This window comes from Zophobas morio, unplaced genomic scaffold (genome assembly GCF_036711695.1).
Source record: "Zophobas morio isolate AGI-343-1 ecotype UQ-CSIRO unplaced genomic scaffold, CSIRO_AGI_Zmor_V1 ptg000046l, whole genome shotgun sequence".
NCBI lineage: Eukaryota > Metazoa > Arthropoda > Insecta > Coleoptera > Tenebrionidae > Zophobas > Zophobas morio.
The window spans coordinates 2,727,406-2,754,234 of record NW_026972151.1 but is presented as its reverse complement, the minus strand read 5'-3'; the positions used below and the strand labels follow the sequence as shown (position 1 = coordinate 2,754,234).

The 26,829-nt window shown below is 34.6% G+C and overlaps 3 protein-coding genes and 1 long non-coding RNA gene across 14 annotated transcripts in view; 3 read left to right on the top strand and 1 right to left on the bottom strand.

Annotated features, from left to right (window-relative positions):
- Cngl (Cyclic nucleotide-gated ion channel-like) overlaps positions 1 to 16,901 on the top strand; it is a 360,771-nt gene extending 343,870 nt beyond the window's left edge. For 10 of the 11 annotated variants that reach the window (XM_064074083.1, XM_064074085.1, XM_064074082.1 and 7 more), the window contains 5 exons: positions 22 to 501; positions 597 to 920; positions 9,049 to 9,318; positions 9,585 to 10,413; positions 15,941 to 16,901. In XM_064074083.1, coding sequence (XP_063930153.1) covers positions 22 to 501; positions 597 to 920; positions 9,049 to 9,318; positions 9,585 to 10,413; positions 15,941 to 16,288 — 2,251 coding nt within the window. In that variant the 3' untranslated portion in view covers positions 16,289 to 16,901. The remainder of the gene's footprint in view (positions 1 to 21; positions 502 to 596; positions 921 to 9,048; positions 9,319 to 9,584; positions 10,414 to 15,940) is intronic. The other variant, XM_064074084.1, reaches the window with a different exon arrangement.
- Positions 1 to 18,668, bottom strand: part of LOC135142399 (uncharacterized) — a 283,252-nt gene extending 264,584 nt beyond the window's left edge. The window contains exons 1-2 of the long non-coding RNA XR_010282512.1: positions 18,595 to 18,668; positions 17,822 to 17,963 (exon numbers count right to left, since the gene is read on the bottom strand). This is a non-coding gene — a long non-coding RNA (uncharacterized LOC135142399). The remainder of the gene's footprint in view (positions 1 to 17,821; positions 17,964 to 18,594) is intronic.
- Positions 16,997 to 18,710, top strand: LOC135142393 (spindle assembly abnormal protein 6 homolog). The gene is made up of 6 exons (XM_064074105.1): positions 16,997 to 17,201; positions 17,252 to 17,415; positions 17,465 to 18,083; positions 18,130 to 18,273; positions 18,319 to 18,520; positions 18,579 to 18,710. The coding sequence occupies exons 1-6, from the start codon at positions 17,079 to 17,081 to the stop codon at positions 18,641 to 18,643; spliced, it is 1,317 nt and encodes a 438-aa protein (XP_063930175.1). The 5' UTR covers positions 16,997 to 17,078; the 3' UTR covers positions 18,644 to 18,710.
- A 446-nt stretch (positions 18,711 to 19,156) lies between these two features.
- On the top strand, positions 19,157 to 26,629 carry LOC135142387 (serine/threonine-protein phosphatase 6 regulatory ankyrin repeat subunit A-like). Its single transcript, XM_064074094.1, has 9 exons — positions 19,157 to 19,297; positions 19,345 to 20,567; positions 20,614 to 21,010; positions 24,307 to 24,718; positions 24,931 to 25,140; positions 25,199 to 25,286; positions 25,338 to 25,567; positions 25,620 to 25,785; positions 25,999 to 26,629. Exons 1-9 carry the CDS (start codon positions 19,271 to 19,273, stop codon positions 26,225 to 26,227), a joined length of 2,982 nt encoding a protein of 993 aa, XP_063930164.1. The 5' UTR covers positions 19,157 to 19,270; the 3' UTR covers positions 26,228 to 26,629.
- The last annotated feature ends 200 nt before the right edge of the window (positions 26,630 to 26,829 follow it).

Below are 26,829 nucleotides of genomic sequence, written 5' to 3'. Positions count from 1 at the left end.
TATGCTAACGGAGGCTTTTAGGCGAACGGCGGATGTTCGTTCCGTGGGTTATTCTGAACTGTTTTCCTTGTCACGCGAGGATGTTCTGGCAGCCATGAAGGATTATCCCGAAGCTCAAGAGATCCTGCAAGCTTTGGGACGAAAGCGGCTGATGGAGGTTAAGGCATCTGCCAGGATTCCGCCACACCACAAAGAGCACCATCACCACCACGGACTCCCGCATGTGCCGGACCCGAAAGGTCTGGTCGACAAAATCAAGAACGAAGCGAAAGGGTTAAGAAACGCCTTAAAAAAATCACGAACGAACCGAAAATCGGATGAATCGCTCGAGTTACAGCCTTTACATACACCCACTAACAATAATAACAAAGGTACGTTGAAGAGAATGTCCAGGGTGAAGTCGCATGATTTGAGTCAGGAAGAAAACGACAAGAAAGAAGTGGTTTCAGAGCCCGTAACTTCGCCACTAGGTGCTGGTTTACCATTACTACACAGGCTCAGGTACGTAAGATATACATACAAATTCACACAGTGCCGCAGAATATTAACTGTTAAAATCACATAATCACTTTGTTCGTTTTGGGACTTTGTGACAGGTTGTTGAAAGAGAAGCAAGAAAATGAAGAACGTGCCAAAAGCGCAACACCCCCCATACTGTCCCCTTCGTCTTCCAGTGTCAAAAGTCCCCCTCCGATTCCCGAGGATCCCGTTTCTGAGCCGATAGGAGCCGGTCTCCCGTTGCTGCAGCGAATCCTCATGCTCAAAGGAAAAGAAGGAACAATTAAAGAGGAGAAACCGAAGTTATCGAGGACCAGCTCCGTTGCCAGCAACCCTACGAGTCCCACTCCGCAGACATCCACGACGATAGCACCCAGAGGATCCATCTCTTCCAGGATTACAAACAACAAATTATCTTTTCGGTAAGTGATTTTAGTACAGGAAATTGGGGGAAGGTCTGGAACATAACGAATAAAATTCGACCACTAGAGACCTTCAGCAAAAACCTTATAGTCATTCTGTGTAACATGCTAAAAGTCTTCCAAGACTTGGAAGGCGGAAATATCTACATATATCGCAAAGAAAGGAACGCATTTTACTGTTACAAATGCTGAAGATACGCAACAAAAACCACGAAATCTTATCATGTGATCAGTTTTTAACAAAAAGAGCAATATTTAAGTATATAATAATTAGGCTTCGGATCTTAGGTTTTTTGCCTTTTTATATCTATTTCAGGCATTGCAGCGAAATTTATATATTTATCCGAATTTAAAAAATTCTGTTTATTTAATATCAGTTACTTTACGTGAAGAAAACAGAGGTTTCGAACAAATGTAATACTAAAAGAAAGAAAAAATTTTAGATGTGAACCAGGAAAGTATTGTAATAGGGTCATTTGACGAATGGCTAATTTCATCTTCTCTCGACGTTTTATAACCCTTAGAGTATGAAGAAGTGGTTCTCCCATTTCCGTCTCTCTATAGTCTGTTACCTGTCCCATCTGATCCAAAAAAAAATAATTAATGAATCAAGCCTTTTATTTTATTGATTAAATCACAAACAACTTACTTCTATGCTTATCCCAATAATATATTAATTTCTACAAAAAAGTTGATGACGTCATCACAAAATATTATTTTGAATTTAACTTATAGGAAACCCCTAGTAATTTGTTTTTAAAAGAGTTTGAAAGTAACTTGTTCGTGTCCAATGCCTATTTTTTTGCAAAATATGAAAGAATCGCCTGAACTTCTTGTGTTTTATTTTTTTAAAAACATGAAAAAGACTCGGGGACACATGGTGTTTTGTTTATAAGTGAATCTTAAGTACTCCTACAGGCTTTTTTCAAAAACAAAACAAAAGGGACCTCTTAGACTCATTCCATATTAAAAAAAATGCCAAGGGGCCCTTAAACTCTTTCAACATCTTAAAAAAAAAACGATAGAGGCCCACGAGATTTTTTTATTTTTTGAAAAATAAAAAACAGAGCTCCATTGTATTTCGTTTTTGAAAGAGTTTGAAAGAATCCAGAGAGTGCCTAGTGTCTTTTTTTGTTAAACATATGAAAGCATTTTCGAAACTCCTTTTGTTTTATTTTTGACAGAATTTGAAAAAAGTCTCATTGAACCCCTAGTGTGTTGCAACATTTTAGAGCTCCTTTGTGTTTCGTTTTTTAAAGAATATGAAATGATTTTGGAGTTCCTTGTGTGTATTTTTTAAGAATATGAAAGTATCTTCGGAGCTTCTTATGATTTAGTTTTGACATAATAAAAAAAATCTCGTGAGCCTCTGGTATTTTATTTGTAAGTATCTAATTTTTTAAATATATGTATGAAAAAATCTTAGGGGACCCTTGCGTTTTTTTTTTTTAGGAATTTGAAAAAATGTAGGGAATGGTTATTGTCGTTATTTTAAGAATATGCACGAATATTCTGGTTTCCTTAAAATTATTAGTTATTTTTCGGATTAATACCTAAAATACATCTTTTTTGGACTAATCTTTGCTGTTTTTTAGAACTAGTACCTAAAATACAGTTTATGGGGAATAATCGTTGCTATTTTGGAAGCCTTACCTAAAAAATTGGTCAAAGAAGTTCCCTCGCCCCTGAAGTACAATAAAACATATCCAGCGTTTAAAAAAAATATATAAAATTTGATTTTGCGAATTTTATTTTTTTTTATCGAATCGCTAGATTCTAAATACAAATATGTATGTAATGTTTAAGTAAATGCAAAGAAACATGCTACAGATGTTTCAAATAAGTTTATCCTTTGCAAAATTTTGCGGTGCACGTCATCAACATTTTTGCAAGGACAGGTATATCAATTTGGATAGATGCAATGTAATACTAATAATAACAGTATTCTATTACCAAATTTTCGGGAAAATGGAGTGACCCATTCCTGGTTTAACCAATAAAATAAATTAACTCATTTATTAATTTTTTTGACTCACCCGGGGTAAGTAATCGTAAAAAATATAAATTCAATGATAAGTGACAAGTATAGACTCATTATATTTTGCACATTTTCGATAAGATTTATTCGGCAGAATTTTGAGATGACGTGATCAGTTTCTTGAAAGGGATAAACATATATATTTTGATTACAAATTTACCATCCTTACGATAACTTTAAAACATTTGCAAGATTTCAAAACATTCCGTTGTGCAGTTTCTAATTTAATCAATAAAATAAACTGACTCATTCATGAATTTTTTTGAGTCACCCTTAACGATTCACCATCATTACGATAATCTTAAAAAGTATGCAATATTTCAGAGCATTCGGTTTTGCAGTCTCAAAGTTAAACTGTAAAATGTGGTTATATATTTTTTTTACAAAAATCTGAATGTCTATGTTGAAAAATAACATGGATTTATACACCGCAAGGGCAACAGTATCATATTTTAAAAAATTAAAAAATATATATTACTAAATTTTGGTGAGCGTTTTACTATCTACATAATATTCCTAATGTGTATACAAAGTTTGACAATAATCGGGCTACTATTTCGGAGATTATCTGTCTAATAAAATCCGGACAGACAGCAGACATACATACAGACAGACAGACAGACGGAAACAGGAAACCTATTTCTTCGTACTCCAGGAGTCAGGAAAGGTCGAGAAAACATACGCTCAGCAAGTGAAAATGTTGTTTGTAACGCGTGCCTAAAAAGTTTTTACGAATTCATCTGGTATTTCGGACTCGACTACGCCGCGTTCGTAAACAGCAACGATTCGTCAGCAAAAACTGTATTTTAGGTACTTATAATAGCCATTTTGACCGTATTTAAAAGCATCTCTAAAACCCGTTTGTTTTGTTTTTGAAAGAGTTGTAAAGAATTTGGGGCCCTGGTGTGTTTTCTTTTTAACAGAATTTAAACAGATCTTGGGGGTCCTTATATTTCTATTTTTGAAGAAGTTTGAAACAATCTTGGGCGTGCTTGGTGTCTTTTTACTTCCCGAGCGTAAGCAAAGGAAGTATTGTAATCGAGTCCGTCGGCCGACTCTACTTTTACGTTTTCTCGATCTTTCATGACCCCTAGAAGACGAAGAAATAGGTCTCCCATTTCCGTCTGTCTGTCCGTCTGTCCGTCTGTCCGTCCGTCTGTCTGTCCGTCTGCCGTCCCGGATTTTTATTAGACAGATAATCTCCGAAAGTACTCGACCGATTGTTGTAAAATTTTGTACTTATATTAAGAATATCATGTAGATGGTAAAACGCTAACCAAAATTTGTCTAATCATCCCCACCACTAATGCGATGACGTCACTTCAAAATTGTACATAGTAAATGGGTTTTCAATTGTATAAAATAACATAGTCCTACACATGTAGTTTACAACTCTGAATCGACTTTTCACCCGAAACGTCCAGATTTTTGGAAAAAAAATCAAAATTATAAAACAACATTTTGAAATTTAATTTTTAATCTGCTAACCAGAATGCTTTGAAATGTTGCAGATGTTTTAAGGCTATAAAGAGCATCATAAATCTTTAGTCAAAAAATATTTGCTTATCCCCTCCAAAAACTTGATGACGTCAGCTCGAAAATTTGCCGAATAAATCATATCTAAAATGTACAAAATATGATCAGTCTGTACTTGTGATCTATCACTCCATTCATATTTTTTGGATTTGCATATACAGAGTGATTCAAGAAAATAAATCAAAGCGTAAATTTATTTTACTGATTTACTCAGGAACTACAAAACCGAATGCTTCGAAATCTTGAAGATATTTTAAAATTATCATAAGCATGGTAATTTTTTTATCAAAACGTATTTGGTCGTCCCCCCTAAAAAATTTATGACGTCACCACAAAATTTTGCTGAATAAATCCTATCTAAAATGTACAAAATATGATAAGTCTGTTCTTGTGATTTATCATTCCATTCAAATTGTTTCGATTTGCATATACAGGGTGACTCAAAAAAATTAATGAATGCGTAAATTTATTTTATTGATTTAATCAGGAACTACAAAACCGAATGCTTTGAAATCTTGCAGATGTTTTAAGGTTATAAAGAGCATAATAAATTTTTAGTCAAAATATATTTGGTTATCTTCTACAAAAAACTGATGACGTCAGCTCAAAAGTTTGCCGAATAAATCGTATTTAAAATGTACAAAATATGATGAGTCTGTACTTGTGATTTATCATTCCATTCATATTTTTGGATTTGCATATGCAGGGTGACTCAAAAAAATTAATGAAGGCGTGAATTTATTTTATCGATTTAATCAGGAATTACAAAACCGAATGCTTTGAAATCTTGAGAATATTTTAAAGTTATTATAAGCATGGTAAACTTTTGTTCAAAATGTATTTGTTCATCCCTCCTAAAAAAATTTATGACGTCACCCTTAAATTTTGCTGAATAAATCCTATCTAAAATGCAAAAAATATGATGAGTTTGTACTTGTGATTTATCATTCCATTCTATTTTTTAGATTTTCTTAAGAGGTGGTTCAAAAAAACTAATGAAGTCAATTTATTTTATTGATTAAATTAAAGGCAACACTTATTATTAGTATTACACCCCAACCAACCCAATTTGGTAGACACAAAATTTGTTAAAGGAAAAACTCGGTTGAAACATAAGGGTAGCACGCTTATTTACATCGACTTTAACATTACAGACTTGCATTTGTTTTATGCGTTCACTTGGTTCCGCGAATGTGAAATAGACATGTTTATAATCAACCAATTGTGAATTTCACCGTCAAGAATTAAAATAAAACCGAATGTTTTATATAATAAGCGGAAGTCGAAGCAATAAAACCGATGGTCGTTTTGTTTACAGTTTCTCTGTTTGACTCTCACGTATGGTGTTACGCCTGTCATCTTAAATTAAGAATGTTTATACATACACGATTTTCAGTTGCCTCTGATACGTATTGTTTCGTTATTTTATTGATTATTACAAATCAATATTCAAAACGACCCAATTCATTTTCCCGAAAATTTGAGAATATAATAATTTTATTCTTAGTATTACACTACATCTATCCCAACTGATATATGTGTCCTTGCAAAAATGTTGATGACGTCATCGCATTTTTTTTTTTAAATTCCGACTACAAAAATGTAATGAGAAAAAAAACACAATAGGCATGCAGTCGTCAAGTTTCCGACAGCGAGGGAAGTACTGTCTAAATTCTTTAGACCAATTTTTTAGATTTTCTTAAGAGGTGGCTCAAAAAAATTAATGAAGTCAATTTATTTTATTGATTAAATTAAAGGCAACACTTATTATTAGTATTACATTGGACCAACCCAATTTGGTAGACACAAAATTTGTTAAAGTAAAAACTCGGTTGAAACATAAGGGTAGCACGCTTATTTACATCGACTTTAACATTACAGACGTGCATTTGTTTTGTGCGCTGACTAGGTTCCGCGAATGTGGAATAGACATGTTTATAATCAACCAATTGTGAATTCCACCGTCAAAAATTAAAATAAAACTCAATGTTTTATATAAGAAGCGGAAGTCGAAGCAATAAAACCGATGGTCGTTTTGTTTACAGTTTCTCTGTTTGACTCTCACGTATGCTGTTACGCTTGTCATCTTAAATTAAGAATGTTTATACATAAACGATTTTCAGTTGCCTCTCATACTACTAGACAGCGGATTTCTGTCGGGCTACGTCACGATTATATGTGGGGACGCGCTGGATCGCCGGGACTCAATAGCGGGTGATAGATAATCACTGAATTTAATCGGTACTAATTACATAAATATAATTAACGATGTATTAATCAAACGGCTAAGTAAATGAGAACGGGAATTAACAGCAGAGTGCAACGAAACAGCGTTATTCTAATCTCAAATAAACGAAGTGCAGTCCGTAACCGCAATGAATTCGCATCCCGTACGAGCCGTACCGAGTTTGGCCTTGCCTAGCCCGACAGAAATCCGCTCTCTACATATTACACACCGGCGCCGTATACGTGAGTAAATTGTTTCGTTATTTTATTGATTATAACAAATCAATATTTAAAACGACCCAATTTCTTTTCCCGAAAATTTGGGAATACAATAATTTAATTCTTAGTATTACACTACATCTATCCCAACTGATATCCTTGTCCTTGCAAAAATGTTGATAACGTCATCGCAATTTTTTTTTAAATTCCCACTACAAAAATGTAATGAGAAAAAAACACAATAGGCATGCAGTCGTCAAGTTTCCGACAGCGAGGGAAGTACTGTCTAAACTCTTTAGACCAATTTTTTATATTAATTTGTGTCAAAATAAAATCAAATTTTATAACTTATCTAAGAAACTAACCTTGTTTCATTACGTGTCCTCCAGGAAAAGGAAAGTTTTATTTAAATAACTTTAGACCAATTGTTTCATTTGAGAATATTTAGTAAACAGTTGATGCGTGCGGAAGTGAAATTGTAAATACATCGTCCCAGATAAAACTTCACGACCTGGTATCAGGAGAAAGGAAAGAGATATTGAAGTTCAGTAAACGCCATTATTTCTGGCTTGAAGGGGGAAGCTTAATTTAGTACACTGCAAATATGGCACTTATACGGGGTTGGCCTCGGGACTAAAAGCGATATATTTTTTTAAGCTACAACGTAATTTTTTAACGGATTACTATACTTCCTCGCGAAGTAATAATTTAACTTATTCGTTGTTAATGTCAATGCTCGTAATGTCCTGACATGGTCATTATGTGTAAAATTATTTTAAATAATATGTTGTCGTTCGTTTGTAATGACAAAAATTTTCCTAAATACCAGCCTATTATAACGACTATTGGTGTAAAAAGAATTGGCCAACTATGCTGAATGAATAATAAAAATACCCCGGAATTAAGTACGCACCGGGATAATTAATTTTCGGTCGACTCATCTTTACAACGTCCAACTCGCATGGACTATTATTGATTTCTCACCCATGCATAATTGTGATAAATGACTACAGCTCTGCATTTGTTATTCAGTGTATTATTTTTCAGCGTGTCATTCAGAATAAAACCAATTAGAGTTGGCGTTGCTAAACAAGTTTTCAGTGATACTGTAGTCTTCAATTTGAGTGAATCAGAAGCTTTAATTAATCACTTTCTTCACTGTCTGTTGACATAATACAAATGAATCCAAGGACTGCAGTGTTCAGTTTCTGACACTGATAAGTGACAGATCTGTCAACTGACAGAATTATGTAAAGCGTCACTTGTGTATTAGTACTAAGTATTTATACAATTGGTCTCAGAGTCCACTTTAATCCATAATCTTTCGACAATAATCCTTATGCAGTAAATATAATAAAATCTCAAAATATGAAATTCATTGCACACATTTCGAAATCTCCTATATTTTTAAGAATGAGGTCAAAAAACCAAAAAAAATGTTTAATTAAATAATTAAAAAATAACCGCTAATGATTGCAGAATTTAAAATCAAATAAATAAAGACTATCAAGTTACGCCACTGGCAAGCAATCCGTCAAAATGGCTGTCCGACATCCGATGATCCGTAAACGGTTAAGGACGTGGCCCTAAAGGGCAGAGGGTCTAGAAAGATGGAGTTTCGTATTGCTTTCCCTCTTGTTACGTTTGTTGCAAACAATGAGCAGCATGCCGCAACGGGTAACTCAAATCAATATAGGTAGAGGACGGAGTGATTTCTGCTTCAACGACCAATTAAAGTTAGAGCGTGATTATTAATTACTTTGTCTTTTTGGATAGCTAATAGCAGCTGTAGAGTAAAGCGCTATAAAAATGTAACAGCTTCCAAATGATGGGGAAAGTTCTGTCGAGACAAACTGCATGAGTATAATGTTAAATCTTTCAATGTGCTATATTACAACATATAGGAATACTAAATAGTTTTAAATAATAAGTGACCCTTGGTCTACGAAAATTTGTTTTTTTGGACGAATACCTAAAAACCAATGTTTTCAAGTTTTATTTAAAAAGTAGTTAATAGTTCAACACTTTTAGCATGTTACATAGAATGAAAAGTCAAATTTTCTCGACTATTTCTAAATCCACAACAACTAACAATAATTCTGTCTTTAGGGAAAGACTCAAATTCCACTCGAGCGCTCCGAAAGACGCGTCAGAAGTCAAAGAACCGTCCATTAGTGTGAGTGATAGTGTTAGTGAAACGGACAAGATCGAACCGCCTTGGAGCAAGCTGAAAAAAGCAGCGATATCCCGCGAATCCTCCGATCCATCCACGAGTACTCCTCCATCCAAGGACAGTGTAACGACTGTTAGTGCTAGCGAACAAATGCACCAAAAACCTAAACCTAAATTAGTACTAACTGCGAGAACGAAACACTACAGGTTATTATTCCACCTAAACAACTTCATCTAGTCCATCATCTGAAGCTCAGAGCCTGAGCATTTCACGGATGCACAGCTAAAAACTTTATATCCGATGTGTTCAAATATACAGCGACAATTTCCTTTCGTAGTTAGGCAGGACAGAGAAAACTGCACTGAATACAAGCGTCTTTGACTGTACATCCGACAAATGCTAAGGTCATTTTGAGCGGATTTCAACTCTCAGACCTCTAACCATCGTACTTCCGATTTTTTCGCTGTTTCAGATCGATCGACGACCTATCACCGGAATATGGCGGCCTGCCTTTCGTCAAGAAGCTCAAGATTTTGAACGAGAGGCAGAAGCTCGAAGAGCTGGAAACTGTGATGAAAACGCGTAGTTTTAGTTTAGATATACCCGATTCTAGCCAAAGCACCGTCGAAATGGACACGCTGACGCGATCGCACTCCGAGGGCTCGAAGATGCACCACGACAAAAACCTCCTCACCACGCCTTTAACCCCCAGCGAACTGCATTCGAGCAATGAATCGAACGAAACTCCCGAGCGAAGAAACCTTAGATCGATCCTGAAAAAGCTCTCCGAAGAGACGCAGCTGGAGCCTCAACACACAGCCATGCCGAAGAAGATCGACTCGACCGAGTTTAGAAAATTGATGAGGGCGCCGACGATCGAAGGGTACGCGGCTAGGCATAGTAAATTAGCGAAAAGTGTCACTTTTAACAGGGACACGCTGCAAAGTCCGCCCAATAGTGCGGTGGTAGTGGGAGCACCTAGCCTCTTCACCTACGTCCATTCGCCGGAGAAGAATGACGGTGTCGTGGACCAAGGGAACGGAATTCAGATCGCCAATAACAAAACCAACAATCAGGTGAAACTCATCAAGAACACTCTAGACGACGAACAGCAGTACTTTGCCGATCTCCTTCTGGCGATCAAGCAGGTGATGAGCGCCCACCTTCAAGATCTCCAACAGAAATTCTACCAACGGTTCGAAAAACTGGAAGAAGAAGTGAGAAGTAGGGACGAGATAATCAATCAGTTGAAGGCGCACATATGTGAACTGGAGAACAAGAGCACTGAGGAATCGATAGCTGTAAGTATCACTAAAGTTGGGGCAAAATTTCCAGCTATATAGCTAATCAGAAATATTAATTTAATTTGAAGGAAAAAACGACTGTGCAAGTAAGTATGTTGTTTAATTACGCACATATTTGATTGAAAGTTTAGAGTGCAAATCCGTAATCAAAGTTATCGACCGTTTTATACCGCAACACAAGAGACTCACCAGCGGTTAGTAAGGTCAAGTCATGGACGAAAGACTTATATTGAATACTCTATTTAGTTAGAAAAAGTTGGAAAGTATTGATTTAAGTTTTAGCAATTTTCAACTTTCACAGAGTTTGCCATGAACTCCCGGAATGCCATGTGGGCGACTTCTGTTTAATGAGTTTTGAATAAATGGGTTTGTGATTAAGGAGGAATAAAATAATAAATTCCCGGAAACCTCAATTCGACGAACGATATTTAAATTCACCAAAATCGACGGTATTCATCGAATAATTAGACATAAAAAATACATTCAACGGTCCTACCTTTGACAATTATAATTGTCTATAGCTGTAACGCCTTGAACTACGGTCCATTTCACCCGGATATAACACGTTCGCAACCAATTTGATATATGTAATTTTTTTAACAAAATATCATTTCAATACTACAAACAAAATACTACAGGAATTGCCTTAGCGAACGTTTTGCTTAGAAGAATCAGCATTTTGTTGGCCTTCTTCGCGACGCGTACGACATGGTCTGACCACAATAGATCGCTAAAAACACCTAAATCAACATACGAATCTGTACTAGACAACTCAATATTTCCTACAAAATATGGATCTCTAGAGTTTTTATTGCCAGCAACTCAGCAATCATAAAACATTAAAAAGCAGGTATACATCCTCTCCAGAAACTTTATGACGTCATTTCAAACACTATTAAAACTTTATCAAAACTAGCGTTCAAGGAAACGATGTTATTTCTCCTTCAGTAAAATATGCTTTTATTGTTTTTTTCCGAACGTAAACCGAGGAAGTATTACAATAGGGACAGGGGCCAACCGGCGAACGGCTAATTTCATAACGGATGTTCAACAGAAAAAGTTATCAAGCTGGCGTTGCTTTTTTGATAGAAGAAAACGTAGCCAAAAGCAGCTGTCAAATTTTAGGTTTATTGTGGACTTACAATGTTTACAGAAGACTAAGCAGTGTCGGATTGTGCCGCCAGGACACCGGAAAATTTGCCGGTGGGCATCAAAACAGTCTACTTCTTTTTTTTTTGTTACAACACATTTTTCATATATACAGGATGTCACAATTACAAATGAAATAAATATTCCTAAACATACAATAGACGCATAAAAAACTATATATGGTAAATATTAAATAAAAGCATCTGCCGTCTGTCTGGATTTTTATTAGAGAGATAATCTCCGAAACTACTGAATCAATTGTCAAATTTTATATATGTATTACGAATATCGTGTATATGGTAAAACGCTAATCAAAATTTGGCTAATCATCCCTACCAACAATTTGTTGACGTCATCTCCAAAATTTACAGTAGTAAATATTATTTAAATTTTATTAAAGAAGATATCCCGCACATGGTTTATGAACCGCGGTTGAGTTGTTATCATAAACATCCACATTTTTGGAAAAAAAATCAAAATTGCAACATCTTGCAATTTAGTTTTGAAACTGCAAACCCGAATGCTCTAAAATTTTGCAAACGTTTTAAGGTTATCGTAAGCATGCTCAAACGTTAATAATTTTTTTCCGCTTATGCCCCTCTAAAACAATAATGGCATCATTTTACAATTTTGCGATGCAAGTGTTGTTTAATTTATATTTATCAAATATAAATTTTGGTGATTCCAAAAGCATTGTTCGTTATTTCAAATCTAATTCTCATCTGAAGGGCACGAACGTTTTAGTACAAGGTAAAATGATACGTTTCAGTCCACCTTTTTTTTCATCTATTTAAACTATTTTTTACATGTTTTTCCACCTATTATAAGGTACTGTATCACTTTTTACGCAAACAACCACCAATTTTGACATTGAAGTTTTTTATCTCTTTTTTATACATAAAAAAGTCAATTTTTGTTGTACAATTTTTTTATACATTTTTTGAACATTTCACCCCATCTTTAAGATTAGTTTTTAAAAAGTTGCGTATTTCTAAAAATTTTGGCTAGATTCCAGCGGATTCATATAGAAACCGCTGACTTCGAAATTTTTACAAAAAAATGAAAAAAACACTTCAACGTCACAATTAGCCTGTTTTTATCCTTGACATCGAGATTTTTGGAAAAAAAACTCAAATTGTATTTTACAATTTAACTTTAAAATTACAAAAGCGAATGTAATGAAATATTGCAAACGTTTTATGGTTATAGGAAAGAAAGGAAAAAATAATTGTTCGCTTAAGGCCTTCCAAAAAAATTATAACGTCATCTTAGAAGTCTGCGGAAAAAATGTTTTTTAATTTTTTTTAAATAACAGATTCCTGCATGTGTGATTTATGAATCCGTATTAAGTTTTTACCCTTAGCATCCAGGTTTTTGGAAACGAGTCAACATTGTATAACAATATTTTACAATTTAACATTGAAATTGCAAAAATCGAATGCTTTGAAATGATGCAAATTTTCTAAGATTCTAAGAAAATTTATCTGTCAAATGTAAAACTGTCGAATTTCTTCAAATTTCTTAATGTTTTTTGGAGAAAAAATGAGTATGAATTAATTAAATAGTCCTTTCCTCTGCCTTGAGGACACAAAATCAATCAAATTTCATTTTCAATTAACCGCTGATGCTTGTAATCTGAACGTGCTAATAGTCGAATTCGGTCGAAGCATAAACATAAACAGTCGAAGTTAAGCATGTACGAAGAAATGGAGTGTGCGAACATTTTTTCCTATTAGTTATTTGCTTTAAATATATTTCGCAATTAGAGACGCAGACAAATTTCATATTTTTTTAAAGAAAATGAATTTGTCGGACTATACTTCAAGGGCGAGGGAAATTCTGTCAAAATAACCATTTTTTCAAAACACCAAAAAAACTGAAAATAATAATAGCAATAGTAAAACCAAATAACATCTATATACAATACCATAGGGCCCCACTTTATAAATTTCCAGGTGGGCCCCCATGTCCCCAATCCGACACTAAGACTAAAGCCAACTTGATGACTTTTTCAAAAAATTTGAAAATTTGTCTCAATATCTTGGAAAATACAAAAAACCATTGAAATTTTTCAAACGTTTTAACATTAATGTAAATGCTAGACGAAATTTATCTGTTTACTTCCTTCAAAAATTTGATAACGTTATGTCAGAATCTTACTATACATAGCTATGAATTACAAATTCTATATGAAATGTGCAAAATATTATGAAATATTCACAGTCTTAACCCTGAATGTCTAGATTTTTGGAAAAACAACCAAAATTGTACAACAAAATTTTACAATTTACCATAGAAATTAGTGAACCAGTTGGTTTAAAATTTAGCAAAATGCTTTGAGGTTATCATTAGCCTCATAGATCATCAACCAAAATTTTAATGACGTTTAACTATATCCCTTTAATTAGACATTGTTTTTTTATGTAAATGACATTTTTCCCGCTCCGAAATGACTGTTTCTTCTTAAAAGAACATCATAAATTCATTTTTCTTCAAAACTACCATTAATTATTTCTGTATATTTCTAAATCTCGAAGTTGTGAATTTTTACTCTCTAAGGGCAATATTATTATCCATCCGGTGAACGGTTAATTTAATGTTTTCTCGACGTTTAATAACGTCTGAAGTATAAAAAAGTAGATTTTCTGTTTCTGTATACCTCTTGTCTGTCTGTTTGTCTGTCGTCTGTTGACAGTTTTATTAGACAGCTAATCTCCGAAACTAGAGACCCAATTGATGTAAAATTTTAGATCTATTTTGGGAATATCGACCAACAATTTGATGACATCTTAAAATTTTGTAAAGTAAATCCTATTTAAATTTTATAAAATAACCTACCTGTAATTTATGAATCCGCCTTCATCTTTTACCTTTGACATCCAGACTTTTGGAAAAAAATTAGAATTGTATATATTATATACAATACAATACAATACAATATAGATATGAATTATATTTGCATTGTCAAGTTTAATAATGTATCTGGATTTGTTTGGTTGTACTTCAGGAGCAAAGGAAGTTATTTTTAAATAAGTTTAGACCAAATTTTCATAATTGTTTGCTCAGGTATCCTATGAATATATTAGTACATGGGCTGATTTCATCATCAGACTTAACGTCTAATGCATTTTTTCGAAAATTTTAGGAGAGCAGCAACATTGTTATTTAGTATCTATATGACTGTAGGTATCAAAATCAAATATACTTACCTCCAACAAAAAGTTGATAACGTAATGCTAAAAAATACCTAATAAATATATGTTTAAAAATACGTCCTGATGTGTATATGGTATTTGTTTTGCTTCAGAGATGAAGAAACTCAGTATAAACAACTTTCCACAATCTGTACATGGTTAGGTAGTTTTTTTTTAAGATGTACCAGTTGGTGAATTATTATGTACTTGCGGGAAAATTCACCGATGAATCCTGAACTTTATACAACACGTGAAGTAAGTTTTTTTTCATTCCCATTCATAATCTAAAGAAGTATTGTAGTAGTCATTTAACGAATGGTAGAATATGAAAAAGTAGGTCTCGCGTTTCCGTGTGTCCATCATCTATCATCTGTTGACGAAATGAGTGAACTGGTTATTGAAGCATTTTATGTGTATTTTTGGAATACAAATGTCTTAGACGGTAAAACGTCAAAATTTGTACGATCATTCCCACCAACAATTTCATGATTTCATCTCAAAAAAAAATTATTGAAAAACAACATTGTACACATTGTACAATTTAACGTAGAAACTATAAAACTGACTGCCCTGAAAGATTATAAACAATTAAATGTTTCGTAAACAAGGTAAATCACCTTTGTGTGCATCCATACCAAAAATTTGATGACGTCATTTTAAAATTTCGCATAAATTGCACCTAAAATGTGGAAAGAGTCTAGATTTGTCGTTTACCAGTGTATTTATATTTTTCAGATTTGTGTTTATACAGGGCGTTTCAACAAAATTAATCAATGCAGTAATATATTTGAATTCATTGTCTTGAAAAACGTGTTCTTAATATTTTTTTATACCTATTCAAAGTGATAAATTTGTCCCCGTTAGAAAATCACCACAAAATTATATTATGAAAAACTCACTTGAAACATATTTGCCACATGCGTCTTTACATGTGGTTTAGTCATCTATTTTTATTTTAACTTGTAGGAATTGTTATAAAAAATAAAATTCGTATAATATTTCTTTTTTTAGAAAAATAACAGCTTAATATAACATAAATTTATAATAATTCCGTTCGAAAATATCGACATGTTTCGAATTGTTTCACAAGATGCAATAATGCAATTCCATAAATCATGCATATTTTCATTGTACATTATCATACGACTCTTGATCGTTCTGTCTCTCTTTTCTTCCTCCAGGATTCATTGGAAACCGTCATCAGTCGGGAGCACCAATCATGGGAGGAACCCTCCAACGAAGAAGTAGAAGAACTGGAAGAACTACCCCAACACCCTCTAACTCCACTCCACACGTGGTGCTCTTCTCCCCAACAGAACGTAGTCTTGGACATCGACTCCACCACCGACACAGATGGAGAATCTTCCGAACAATCCGGCGAATTCGAGAGCACGGGAAATAACTGGGAAATCGAAATGTTAGCGGCCCAGATGCGCGACAAACGCTCAGCGAGTCTCGATTACAACACTGCGAAACCTCTACGAAAAAGATTCACCAGAGGAGGAAGTGCGGAAGCTAGAAATGACTGATACATACGGATTTATCGCATCGCCATTGATGCTTATTAGAACACATCAATACCCTCGTCCGAGCAGTTTTTTATTAACATTTTACAAGTATCTCCGGAGTAATAAGAAACAAATAATATTGAAATTACATATCTTGCAAAAATGACAGTAGAGTTGTGCGAGGTTATTGATGGGTTCGTGGACGGTACAGTGCGGACTCCATTTTGTGTCACCGAAAGACGAATTTAAGAAATTGACGTTGTCGTGCCAAGTAAATGCTCAAAAATTGATCTAAGGTGTATCGAAAAGTATTATACGTGCCAATGAATAAAAAGGCGATATTTTTGACAATTAACAACATTATACAAATTTTAATATTGTACACTCGACTGCGTCGTATCTCTGTATTGCGGTGTAATGTGGAGAGACGACGCGATATTGTTAGCAAATGCAATACTACTTACACTTCACTGAATAAGTAACAAATTAAAAAAATAGAGATTTGACCATTTTTAGATCTGTAAAGTACTAAAAGAAATAATATGTAGATACGAATGAGAATGGAGAGTAATATGAATAATTGAGATAGTAATAATGAAATTGTAAATTAATATAATATAAATTAATAAATCAAAAAGTGAAACAAGATAGACCATCATTTCTCCCATCACGCAGTATAGTAAAAACCACCAAAGTTTGAATCCTCAAGGTGTGGCAGCACTGCCTGTCATATGTCAGTTTCAAATTTATCAACAAGAACATAACCTTAAATGCAACAATTACATTTTTTTTAGTTTTAATTGTTACAAAAATGGCTCACAGAAACCCACAGTGCATTTATGACCACAATCACAGTTTACCGATTTTCGATAAAAACACTTTCACTGAAAATAGAAATCTCAACATAAATATCACTGATTTCAACGAACATATTGTAAGTATTGTACCCAAAAGCACAAAAAACAACTAACTGACATATTCTAGCAAATAAAAGTTCGCGATGCGGCTGACTTCGTTTTCAATTACACTTCACACATCGACACAAGACAGTTTGAGCTGATGCGAAGCGAACAATCGTTAGACATAGATTTCGTCGAATTTCGAACAAATTTAATAGATATGTTGCACCAAGTGCAAACACGAGAATTGTAAGTATCATCAAAAAAACACAAACCTTATCAAATTAATTGATTTTAGGTTTTTAAAATGCGAAATTGATGTCAACCGAAGCAAATTAATTTTTTTCGGAAAATCAAAAATAAAAGCTATTGTATTTCTAATAATAGATTTACAAATGACGAATCAGAAGGATGTTTTTAATGAAATGAACAGCAACATCCTAGACCTTCAAATGATAAATAAGAATCTCGTTTCTCAAATGGCTAGGTTGAAAACGCGCCTTGAGGATAAGGATACTGAAATTGAGAATTTTATTTCAATTAATAAACAGTTAGAAAAACGATTTCGAGAAGATTTGGTAAATTTGAGCTACGTTTTTTCTAATAAATTACAAGAGTGTTCAGCTTTATTGCTACATAAAATTGTGTTACTCACCCAGAGGTTGCTCAAGCTGATTCAAGATGTCGAAGTTGTGAAACATGAATCACTGCTGAAGTCAGACTCAAGCGCACGACTTCTTCAAAGCATGGAAAACTTGAGACTGGAATCCATTGAGACTTCGAGAATTGTGAATGAGCTGAAAAGAGAAAATTGTAATTTAAAAGCCATACAACTTGGGAATGAACAAATGATTGATGATTTAAACAGTACAATTCAAAGACAAGAAGTTGAATACATAGAACTGAAAAAGAAAAGGGTAAACGAATAGATAGTTTCTATTGGGTTTAATTAAAACTTTTTAGGATGAGTTTGAAAAAGATGCAAAACAGGCTGCAATGATAATTGCCCAAAAAACCACTACTAACGAAGACTTGGAAAAAGATCTGCTCAAAGCACATCAATTATTAGTTAGTTTTAACCATTCGCTTGCCACAAAAACTCAAGAGGTAATTTTTGTCTTTACCCTGACCCACGTATAACTCAGTTTTTAGATCGAGGAATTAAAAACTACTGTTGCAAGTCAAGATAAAGTCATGCAAGAACATAACCATAGGTTTCATGAATTATGCAGACAATTCGAAGAATACAAAACTGAATTTAGTTTGGAACGTCTCAATAAAGTGTCACAAGATTTATTCGCAGCAAACAGGAGGGTAGAGGAGGTTGAAAAAGTAAACAGAGAAACAGCAAAGCGTAAGTCATTTGAGAATCCATGTTTAAATTTGTAAATTTGTTAATATGGAATTTGCAGTGAATGAATTACTTACAAGGAAGTTGGCCTCAGGTGATTTCGTACACGGAAATTTTCGCTCATAGCTTTATATAAAAAAAATATAATTAAGTTAAATGTTAATACAATTTTTCCAATAAAAGTTTCTGCAAATCCGCCATGTTTTGTATTTCTGGGGACTTTATTTCCTATGTTGGTATACTCCATTTGCTATTGATTGTTTTTAGTTAAAAAATTAACAAATTGAATTGAAGGAGAATCCAATAAAGTTAATTAACTAAAGCAGTACAGCCAAAGCCGGTAATACATATTAATTAAATTTAACAATTTAACATGTTCCAAGAAACCCGCCAGGGGTACCAATCTTCACATTGTAGGAGCTTTATTCATTTAGCCAATTCGTTATCTATCTATTAAAAACTAGATATGTTAACGTTAACGGTAAAATTTAAGACGAACAAATTACGCATAATTATTTATAATTATATTATACCAACAAAGAAATAAAAATAAGTTGTGTTTTTTTTTGTTTCCAAAACCGATCATGGCTGCCAAGCTTTCTCTAGTGATTTTTTTAGTAATTTAGTATTGTAACATCGCTGTCGTTGACATTATTTTGACGTTTATTTCCGTAAATACTCCGTTTGTTTATTACAATGATTTAACCGCTCACCCCGTCCCCACGAACCCATTCCACCCTCAAAACCCCCAAAATGGTGATATTGCAATTGGAAGAGCAGGTAGGCCCCCTAAACATGTTGAGGTTATGTCTAATCACCCTTGGTAGCCCCCCATAGTCCAGGCCATCTTCGTAGGCGGCGAACCGGAAAGAATTAAAGACCTCATTAAAATCAAACAAGACGTCAATTGCTTAGATTGCGATAAACGCACCCCACTACACGCTGCAGCTTTTAAAGGAGACGCAACAATAGCCTCAGTCCTGCTTTCAAACGGGGCTCGCGTAAACGCTAAAGACAGCAAATGGATAACCCCACTTCACCGCGCATGTTCCATTGGTTCCAGTGAGACAGTTTCCGTTTTATTGTATTATCACGCAGAAGTGAATGCGCGAGATAAATTGTGGCAGACCCCACTTCACGTGGCTGCTGCAAATGGGGCCTACGAATGTGTAGAGCAGTTGCTGGACCACGTTCCAAATCCGAATGTTACGGATAGGGCGGGGCGAACTGCGCTACATCATGCTGCTTATAACGGTCATACGGATAGCGCAGAGCTGTTGATGTCAAGGGGGTGCATTGTTAATGCGTATGATAAAAAGGATTGTAGGCCTTTGCATTGTGCTGTGCAGATGGGCCACATGGATACAGTGGAGTTGCTCTTGAAGTATAAAGCTGATATTAATGCGAAAGATAGAAATCAGTATACACCGCTACATGTAGCGGCTGCGGGGGGTACGGATATAGTTTGTCGACTTTTGATAGGTAATGGGGCCGATGTTAACGCACAAAACGTGTTTGGGAACACGCCTTTACACATCGCTTGTTTGAATGGGCACCATTTGGTTTGTCAAGAGTTGGTGAATTCGGGGGCGGATATTGAAGCTGTGAATTACAGGGGGCAAACGCCTCTGCACATCGCAGCAGTTAGTACATATGGGGTTGATTGTATGATGTTATTATTGACTCAGAAGGTGGATATTAATCGGCAAAGCTTAGATGGTAGGACTCCGTTACATATGACTGCGATCCATGGTAGGTTTACAAGGAGTAAGATTTTGATTGATAAAGGGGCCACAATCGACAGCCCTGATAAAAATGACTGTACCCCTTTACACATAGCGGCGAGGTATGGCCATGATCTTCTCACCAATACATTACTGTCATATGGTGCCAATCCATCACAACGGGGCTACGAGGGACGGCAGTCCTTACACATGTGTTGTTTAGCAGGTTACGTTGAATGTTGCCGAAAATTACTCCAAGCAGGGGTCGATTTAAACGCTTTAGACGACTCAGGGAAAACACCTACACATTGTGCTGCTTATAGAGGGTGAGACCACATTTATTTTGTTTCAAATGTCTAACGAAACTTTTAGTTCTGTAGAATGTTTAGATTTGTTGGTGAGTAATGGGGCGAATTTTCACCTCACGGATAACATTGGGCGCCTTCCGTTACACTATGCTGCGTCTCAGGGACATTACCAGTGTGTTTTTACTCTTGTTGGTATTGGTAGTCTTACAAATTCTGTCGATATGGAGGGATGCACTCCGCTGCATTTGGCGTCAGGGTATGATACAGAGGGGAAATGTATCGAGTATCTTCTTCAGCATAAAGCTGATCCTTTTGTCAAGGATCGACGGGGTTTTACCCCTTTACACTACGCTATGGCTGGGGGTAACATCGCGGGAGTTAGTCGATTGTTGGGCGTGATTGAAAATTCTACGCTTTTCCAGCAAGCGGATATGCCTGATGTTACACCACTCCATCTAGCGGTGAGTTGGGATCGTAGACATATTTTGTTTACACTTTGTGCATTTAGCTAGATTTGGCTCCATTGTAGATGATGAGGTTCTCTTAAATTAAAATACCGTGCGATCGAAAAAAAAACGAATTAGAGTTGGCTGTGAGAGCATAGGTGGTACTACTCCATAACTGACGTCTGTATATATACAGAGTGTTCATAACAAAAACAGACCAAGTACGATATTTTCTTTAAAAAAAACAATAAAGGAGGCTGTTGTAGTAAACAGTGTTTTTCATCATTTGATTATAAGTTTGGCAATTAATAAACATTTTCACGGGAAAATAGTTCCGTTAACTGTTCCAGACGTCTCTCAAGGTGTCGTTCTGTTTCTGTTATTTTGTTAAATTAAATTTAATTCTGCGTTTAATTGTGCCAATAGTGAATGGTTCTTTAATAAAATAACTATCACTACTTAAATTAATAATTTTTAAAGCTTGGCTTTGCGAAATTTTTCAGGGTGGCCGGTTTTTTTGCCGGTCAGTGTATTATAGCAACTATAGCTACCGCTAGGCAAAATTGATTAAATAATCTATTGCAAAAAATTGTTAATCATAAAGTTTTACGTAGTAAATATCACTTGAAACTTGTAACAAAAATATTTATAAACATTCTTTTTCGTTTTATTAAAGAAGTTGTTTTTGTCACATTTGTTAAAGGAAATCGACAAACTATGGTCTTTTGATTTTGTTTCATCATTTTTGGAAAAGACTATTTTTTAATTATAACAACGTCGAATCTGTGTCAGGTTATATAACAAAAGGTAAGGCGGTTTAGAAATTCTTATTAGAGTGGAAATACGATGAGAAGAACATATGTTGAGTCATCACAATTTGTCACTTGCAACTTTAATCAATGACGTAACATTTGAGTGCCCATAAGAAAAAGAGAAGTAGGTCATTTAAGCTGAATGACCCTACATTTGCGAGTGGACCTGTTTGGATACGTTTACTACTGGGACGTTTTATTCGTGTGCTCTTCTCAAAGAATTTCCACTCTAATAGTACACGGAACATTATTATCATTCTGGTAAAATTGGAAGTTTTGACTTTCATCTCATCATGTCACTAAGCAGACTTAATTTGTTAATTGTTTTCCCAAATTGATTTACTATTTCGTCCTGGTAGTACTTTAATAATTTTGTTAGATTAGTAGAAATTAATTATTCTGTAAATCAATAAGTTTGGACCAAGAATACTACGCTTAATATTCTCGAGTCTTACAATTATTTGTTTATGTATTCGTCATGCCAATTTTTTTTCTGTTAAGTTGTAGTTCTGAAACAATCGACAGATTAGATTATTTTTCCACAGATTTTTTGTTCTTTTCTAAATTCAGGAAGCATTTATGATAAAATTTAGAGTAGCTATACTTTGAGAAGAGCCCAAAATAAAACATCACAGCAGACATAAACAATCAGCATATTGCCTTTAAACAAACAAAATACTTAACTGTAATTAGTTTAAAAAATATATAGAGGCTCTATATCTTATTAGTTACTAGATATATAAAAAAGTTAAAGAGTAAAGTTATACATATAAATTCATTATCAGCTTGTTTTCTGTACTTCACATTATTGAAAAATTATAATACTTTTTGCAGTGTATCATGGGCATAACAGGGCTTGCACTCTGGCCTATTATTCTTTAAAATAAATAAACAAATATAGTTCTTTGAGTAACATTCACAAAAATTGTTTTCACCTAAATCGAGTGTTCTGTTTTCGAGGTGTAACATACAACTAGATTGATCACGTTATTCCAATTTTCTTGATTTTTTTTCAGCACTGCAAGGGTTCATAAAAAACACAATAGGGTTATTTTTTTACAGTAATAAAATATAGATGTTGTATTTGAAAAAAAAAAAAAACGAAATATCGATATTTGGAAATTGTAATATATTTTTTTATAAATATTCTTGCGTATTTACACTCAATTAATGTAGGCCACAACAAAGCGCGTACTTTATTTATCTCTCCACAAAATATTTTAAGAATTTTTAAAACTAAACCTGTTGCCATTTTTTTTTGCAAAGCAATCTCTGTATTGCTAAAAAAAATCATGAAAATTGGAATAACATGGCTACGGCACATCGCAATTTCAAAAATTGGCCAAGGTTTTAAAGGCAGGAAGACGCCAACGAGAATATGTAAAAATATATAGGTATTCCATTAAAAAGAACTAGTTGTAACGCCTCAAAGACAGAACACTGTAAAGTTGAATTAATGAAATATCGCAACTCACGTTTAGCGACTAACCCTGTATATGAAAACATATTTTTAAAATGTCCCCATACTGATTTAACATATTCTTTTCATATTTTCATCCCTACATTCAATGCCTACAAAAATTCTGGAATTTAATGTGATTTTCGAAAATTTTAAAATTTATTTAAAACAATAAAATGTAATTTGAGCGAATAAGTATATTAATTTTGATACATACATTGTAATATAATAACCGTAATGTCTTCGTTATGTACTTTATGTTTCAAGAAAATTAGATCAGCACAAAAAAAATATATGGATGATAAACATTTATGCAGGATGCTGAAAAAATACGTACAGAAACAAAATATCGATTTAGACCGATTAATCAAAAGACTCTAAAAATTAGCAACACTTGTCCAATTTCATCCTAAACAATTTTTAAGTTTTTTGTTATTTTATAAAATGAAGAAAACTGTGGATGAAAACAAGATACCTCCAAAATTATTTTGAATAATGCAAGTCTAATTGATTTCATGTATCCAACACTTTATGGTGAATTAGAATATGGTGAAATATTGAAAAGAAAAGTCAAATTTTGAAGGGCTATATTTTTTAAATTATTTTTTCTCTATTCCATAAACAGGCCTCAACAACGTGTCATAGAGTTGATACCCCATTTTTTCAGCACCCTGTATAATCCTTTTTGAGCTCTTATTCAGAAGTATAGAAAATGTATTGCATTTCGTTCAAAAAAGTAGTATTCGCTTTTTTGTTTAAATCATTGAATTTATTGACAAAATAAATAAAGTACAAAATAATTAGTGTTTACTTGCATTCTAATGACTTTATGGCAAAAATTAGAACCATTCGGAAACGTAAGAATCCAAGTTCACATTAATGTAAGTGCGCAAAAATTATTTCAAGAATATTTTGTTACTTTAGATTTAAAACCGGATCATAGATGTAACTCTGTATTTAAAATAATGAATTCCTGGATTGATAAATACACCAAGTTCCAGTGACTGAAGATACCACCTCATTTTTTTTTTTAATTTCAGGCCAAATTAGGCAACATTAACGTAATGCGCGCAATTCTCAGCTACTATCATGACGTCAACCTCCAAACTGAACAAGGCCTCACTCCTCTCATCCTAGCAGCCCGTGAAGGCCACGTTCAATGCGTCCACATTCTCCTCAGGTTCGGTGCCAAAGTGGCTCTCTGTGATAACCTCAACGGCATGACCGCCGTACACTACAGTGCAAAAAACGGACACTCACAATGCCTGACTTTACTCTTACACAATAGCGAAGATCGAAACGTCATCGACATGCTCGACGAGTACAAACGCACAGCATTGATGTTAGCCGTATCGGGGAACCACATAGAATGCGTCCAGACTCTGCTCAAGTGCGGAGCAGACCCCAACGTCGTGGACGACGATAAACATTCCTGTTTGTTTAGAGCGGTAGGTAGACATTTTTATATGAAATAATTTTTAACTATTTTATTTTAATTTAATAATAATATGCTTTACAAATAATAATTAACAATTATTAAAAAGTCTAAAACATCAGAAACATCTGTTACCATCGATAGGAGATCTTAAACCGTAGTTGGACGTTGGCATCAATCGTATTGTTTATTAATTTAAACATAAACCACAAAGTGACATTTCAGGTAGTGACGGGCCAGAATAGCATGGTACAACTCCTATTAACGAACAACGCAAGAGCAGATTGCATGGACTGTCACGGGAAAAGTGTCCTCCATCTTGCAGCGGCCTGCGGCCATCTTGTTTGTTTGCAGACAATTCTCGGGTATTTAAGCGATAAGGACACTTCCCTCTTGGACCATCAAGAGTGCTCGGCGTTACACTGGGCCTGCTATAACGGTCAGTTTCGCATGCATTGACATCAACTTGCCTCTCATTTTCACTAACGCAATTTCAGGCAACGCCAACTGTGTCGAATTCCTCTTAGAGAACAACGTTTTCGAGAAACTGGAAGGGAATCCGTTCTCGGCGGCCCATTGTTCAGCGTAAATTTCGCACTTTTCATGAAATACTCAGTGTAATTTGGTTGTTTGTAGATTTGCAGGCTCGGAACGTTGCCTCGACTTGCTTTTCCAGAAATTTGGGAACGATATTGCCAATTTAAGAGACTCACGTGACCGTACACCTTTACACATTGCCGCGTTGCACGGACACGTAGAATGTGCCAAGCTTTTAATCGAAAAGGGTGGGGATGTGAGAACACGTGACGAAGATGGGCGGACACCGTTGATCGCTGCTGCTCAATACGGACAAGTCAGTTTCGTCGGTAGGTTACACCAACTTTATTTTTGCAGTTAGGTTAAAATTTCAAGTTGTAGAGTATTTGTTGAGTAATGGCGACGTCGAGAGATGCGCACAAGATAATCAAGGCAATACGGCACTCCACTGGTCTTGCTACCGGAAATACAATAATATTGCCTTGCTTTTGCTTGAAAATAGCGAAGATACGGAGTTTACCAATCTCACAAACAGTGATGGGAAAACGTAATTTAGTTCATTTTAGATGTATTTATTTAGTTTTATCGGTTACGCGTGCGTACAATAATTCAAGTTTTTATTCACGGAAAGTATTTTTTACGTTATATAACATACGATAATTTTCAAAACTGGCTTAAAATTTTAAGTATGTGACTTACCAACCGACAGAACGAACTAAATTCATCTTTATGAAAATAGTCAGTAAATAGCTTGTTCTAGGGCGCTTCATTTATCCTCTCGCAATGGTTTAGTGGACGTGACCAAAGAACTTCTCCAAAAAGGGGCTTCCGTGACAGCTGTAGATAACGAGGGTCTGACACCAGCGTTGTGTTGTGCTCCTAACCTAAACGTCGCTCAATGTTTGGCGTTAATCTTACGAAACCTGCCCAAAGAAAACGTGTACAATGGTCCTTCAGCCTTAAATCTTCATATACACGATGAACAATGAGCACGGGCCCAAGACGGACCCTTGCCGTAGTATAAGATGCAATCACTAAATATCGTTAACTGTAACTAAATTACAGGTTTAGATTTGTGATATTGACGAATTTTGTACATTGTCACAAGTTGCTTTAATCTCGTGATAATTTTAGCTTTTTATAATGTAGTTTAACATTTTTTACCTTTGGATGTCATTACCATTTTAATCTTACGGTGCTAATTTTTTGACAAGTGGAAATCGAGTATCGGTGGCAATTTTCGTGTACTTATATTTCTAACTCGTTTGTAACTCTGCTAGTCGCTTTTTTGTTCGTTTTTACCAGGAAACAAAGTGTTCAAATAACAGTTTTGGTATGACATGTAGTATTTATTGCGATTTTACAGTTTTTAATAAAACTTCTAAAACCAAGTTTTGTTGAAATCTTAACCGCATTTTCATCCTACCGACTACGCCATTTTATTGCAAAATCACGACGCAACGCAACAATTTTTCTTAAGCTGTTATGAAGCACAAAAAAATATATAAAAATATAAATACAAATATATATAACATTAGGTAGAATTGTTAACTTTTATTTTTTCGGTTAATTGAGTGAGTTGTTTACCCAT

Coding starts and splice junctions, on each gene's coding strand:
- LOC135142393 (XM_064074105.1), top strand. CDS start 17,079: ATGGCTCACAGAAACCCACAGTGCATTTATGACCACAATCACAGTTTA. Junction 18,084..18,129: donor TAGAACTGAAAAAGAAAAGG/GTAAACGAATAG, acceptor AAAACTTTTTAG/GATGAGTTTGAAAAAGATGC. Junction 18,521..18,578: donor AAACAGAGAAACAGCAAAGC/GTAAGTCATTTG, acceptor TGGAATTTGCAG/TGAATGAATTACTTACAAGG.
- LOC135142387 (XM_064074094.1), top strand. CDS start 19,271: ATGGTGATATTGCAATTGGAAGAGCAG. Junction 19,298..19,344: donor TATTGCAATTGGAAGAGCAG/GTAGGCCCCCTA, acceptor CACCCTTGGTAG/CCCCCCATAGTCCAGGCCAT. Junction 25,568..25,619: donor CGGACAAGTCAGTTTCGTCG/GTAGGTTACACC, acceptor TTCAAGTTGTAG/AGTATTTGTTGAGTAATGGC.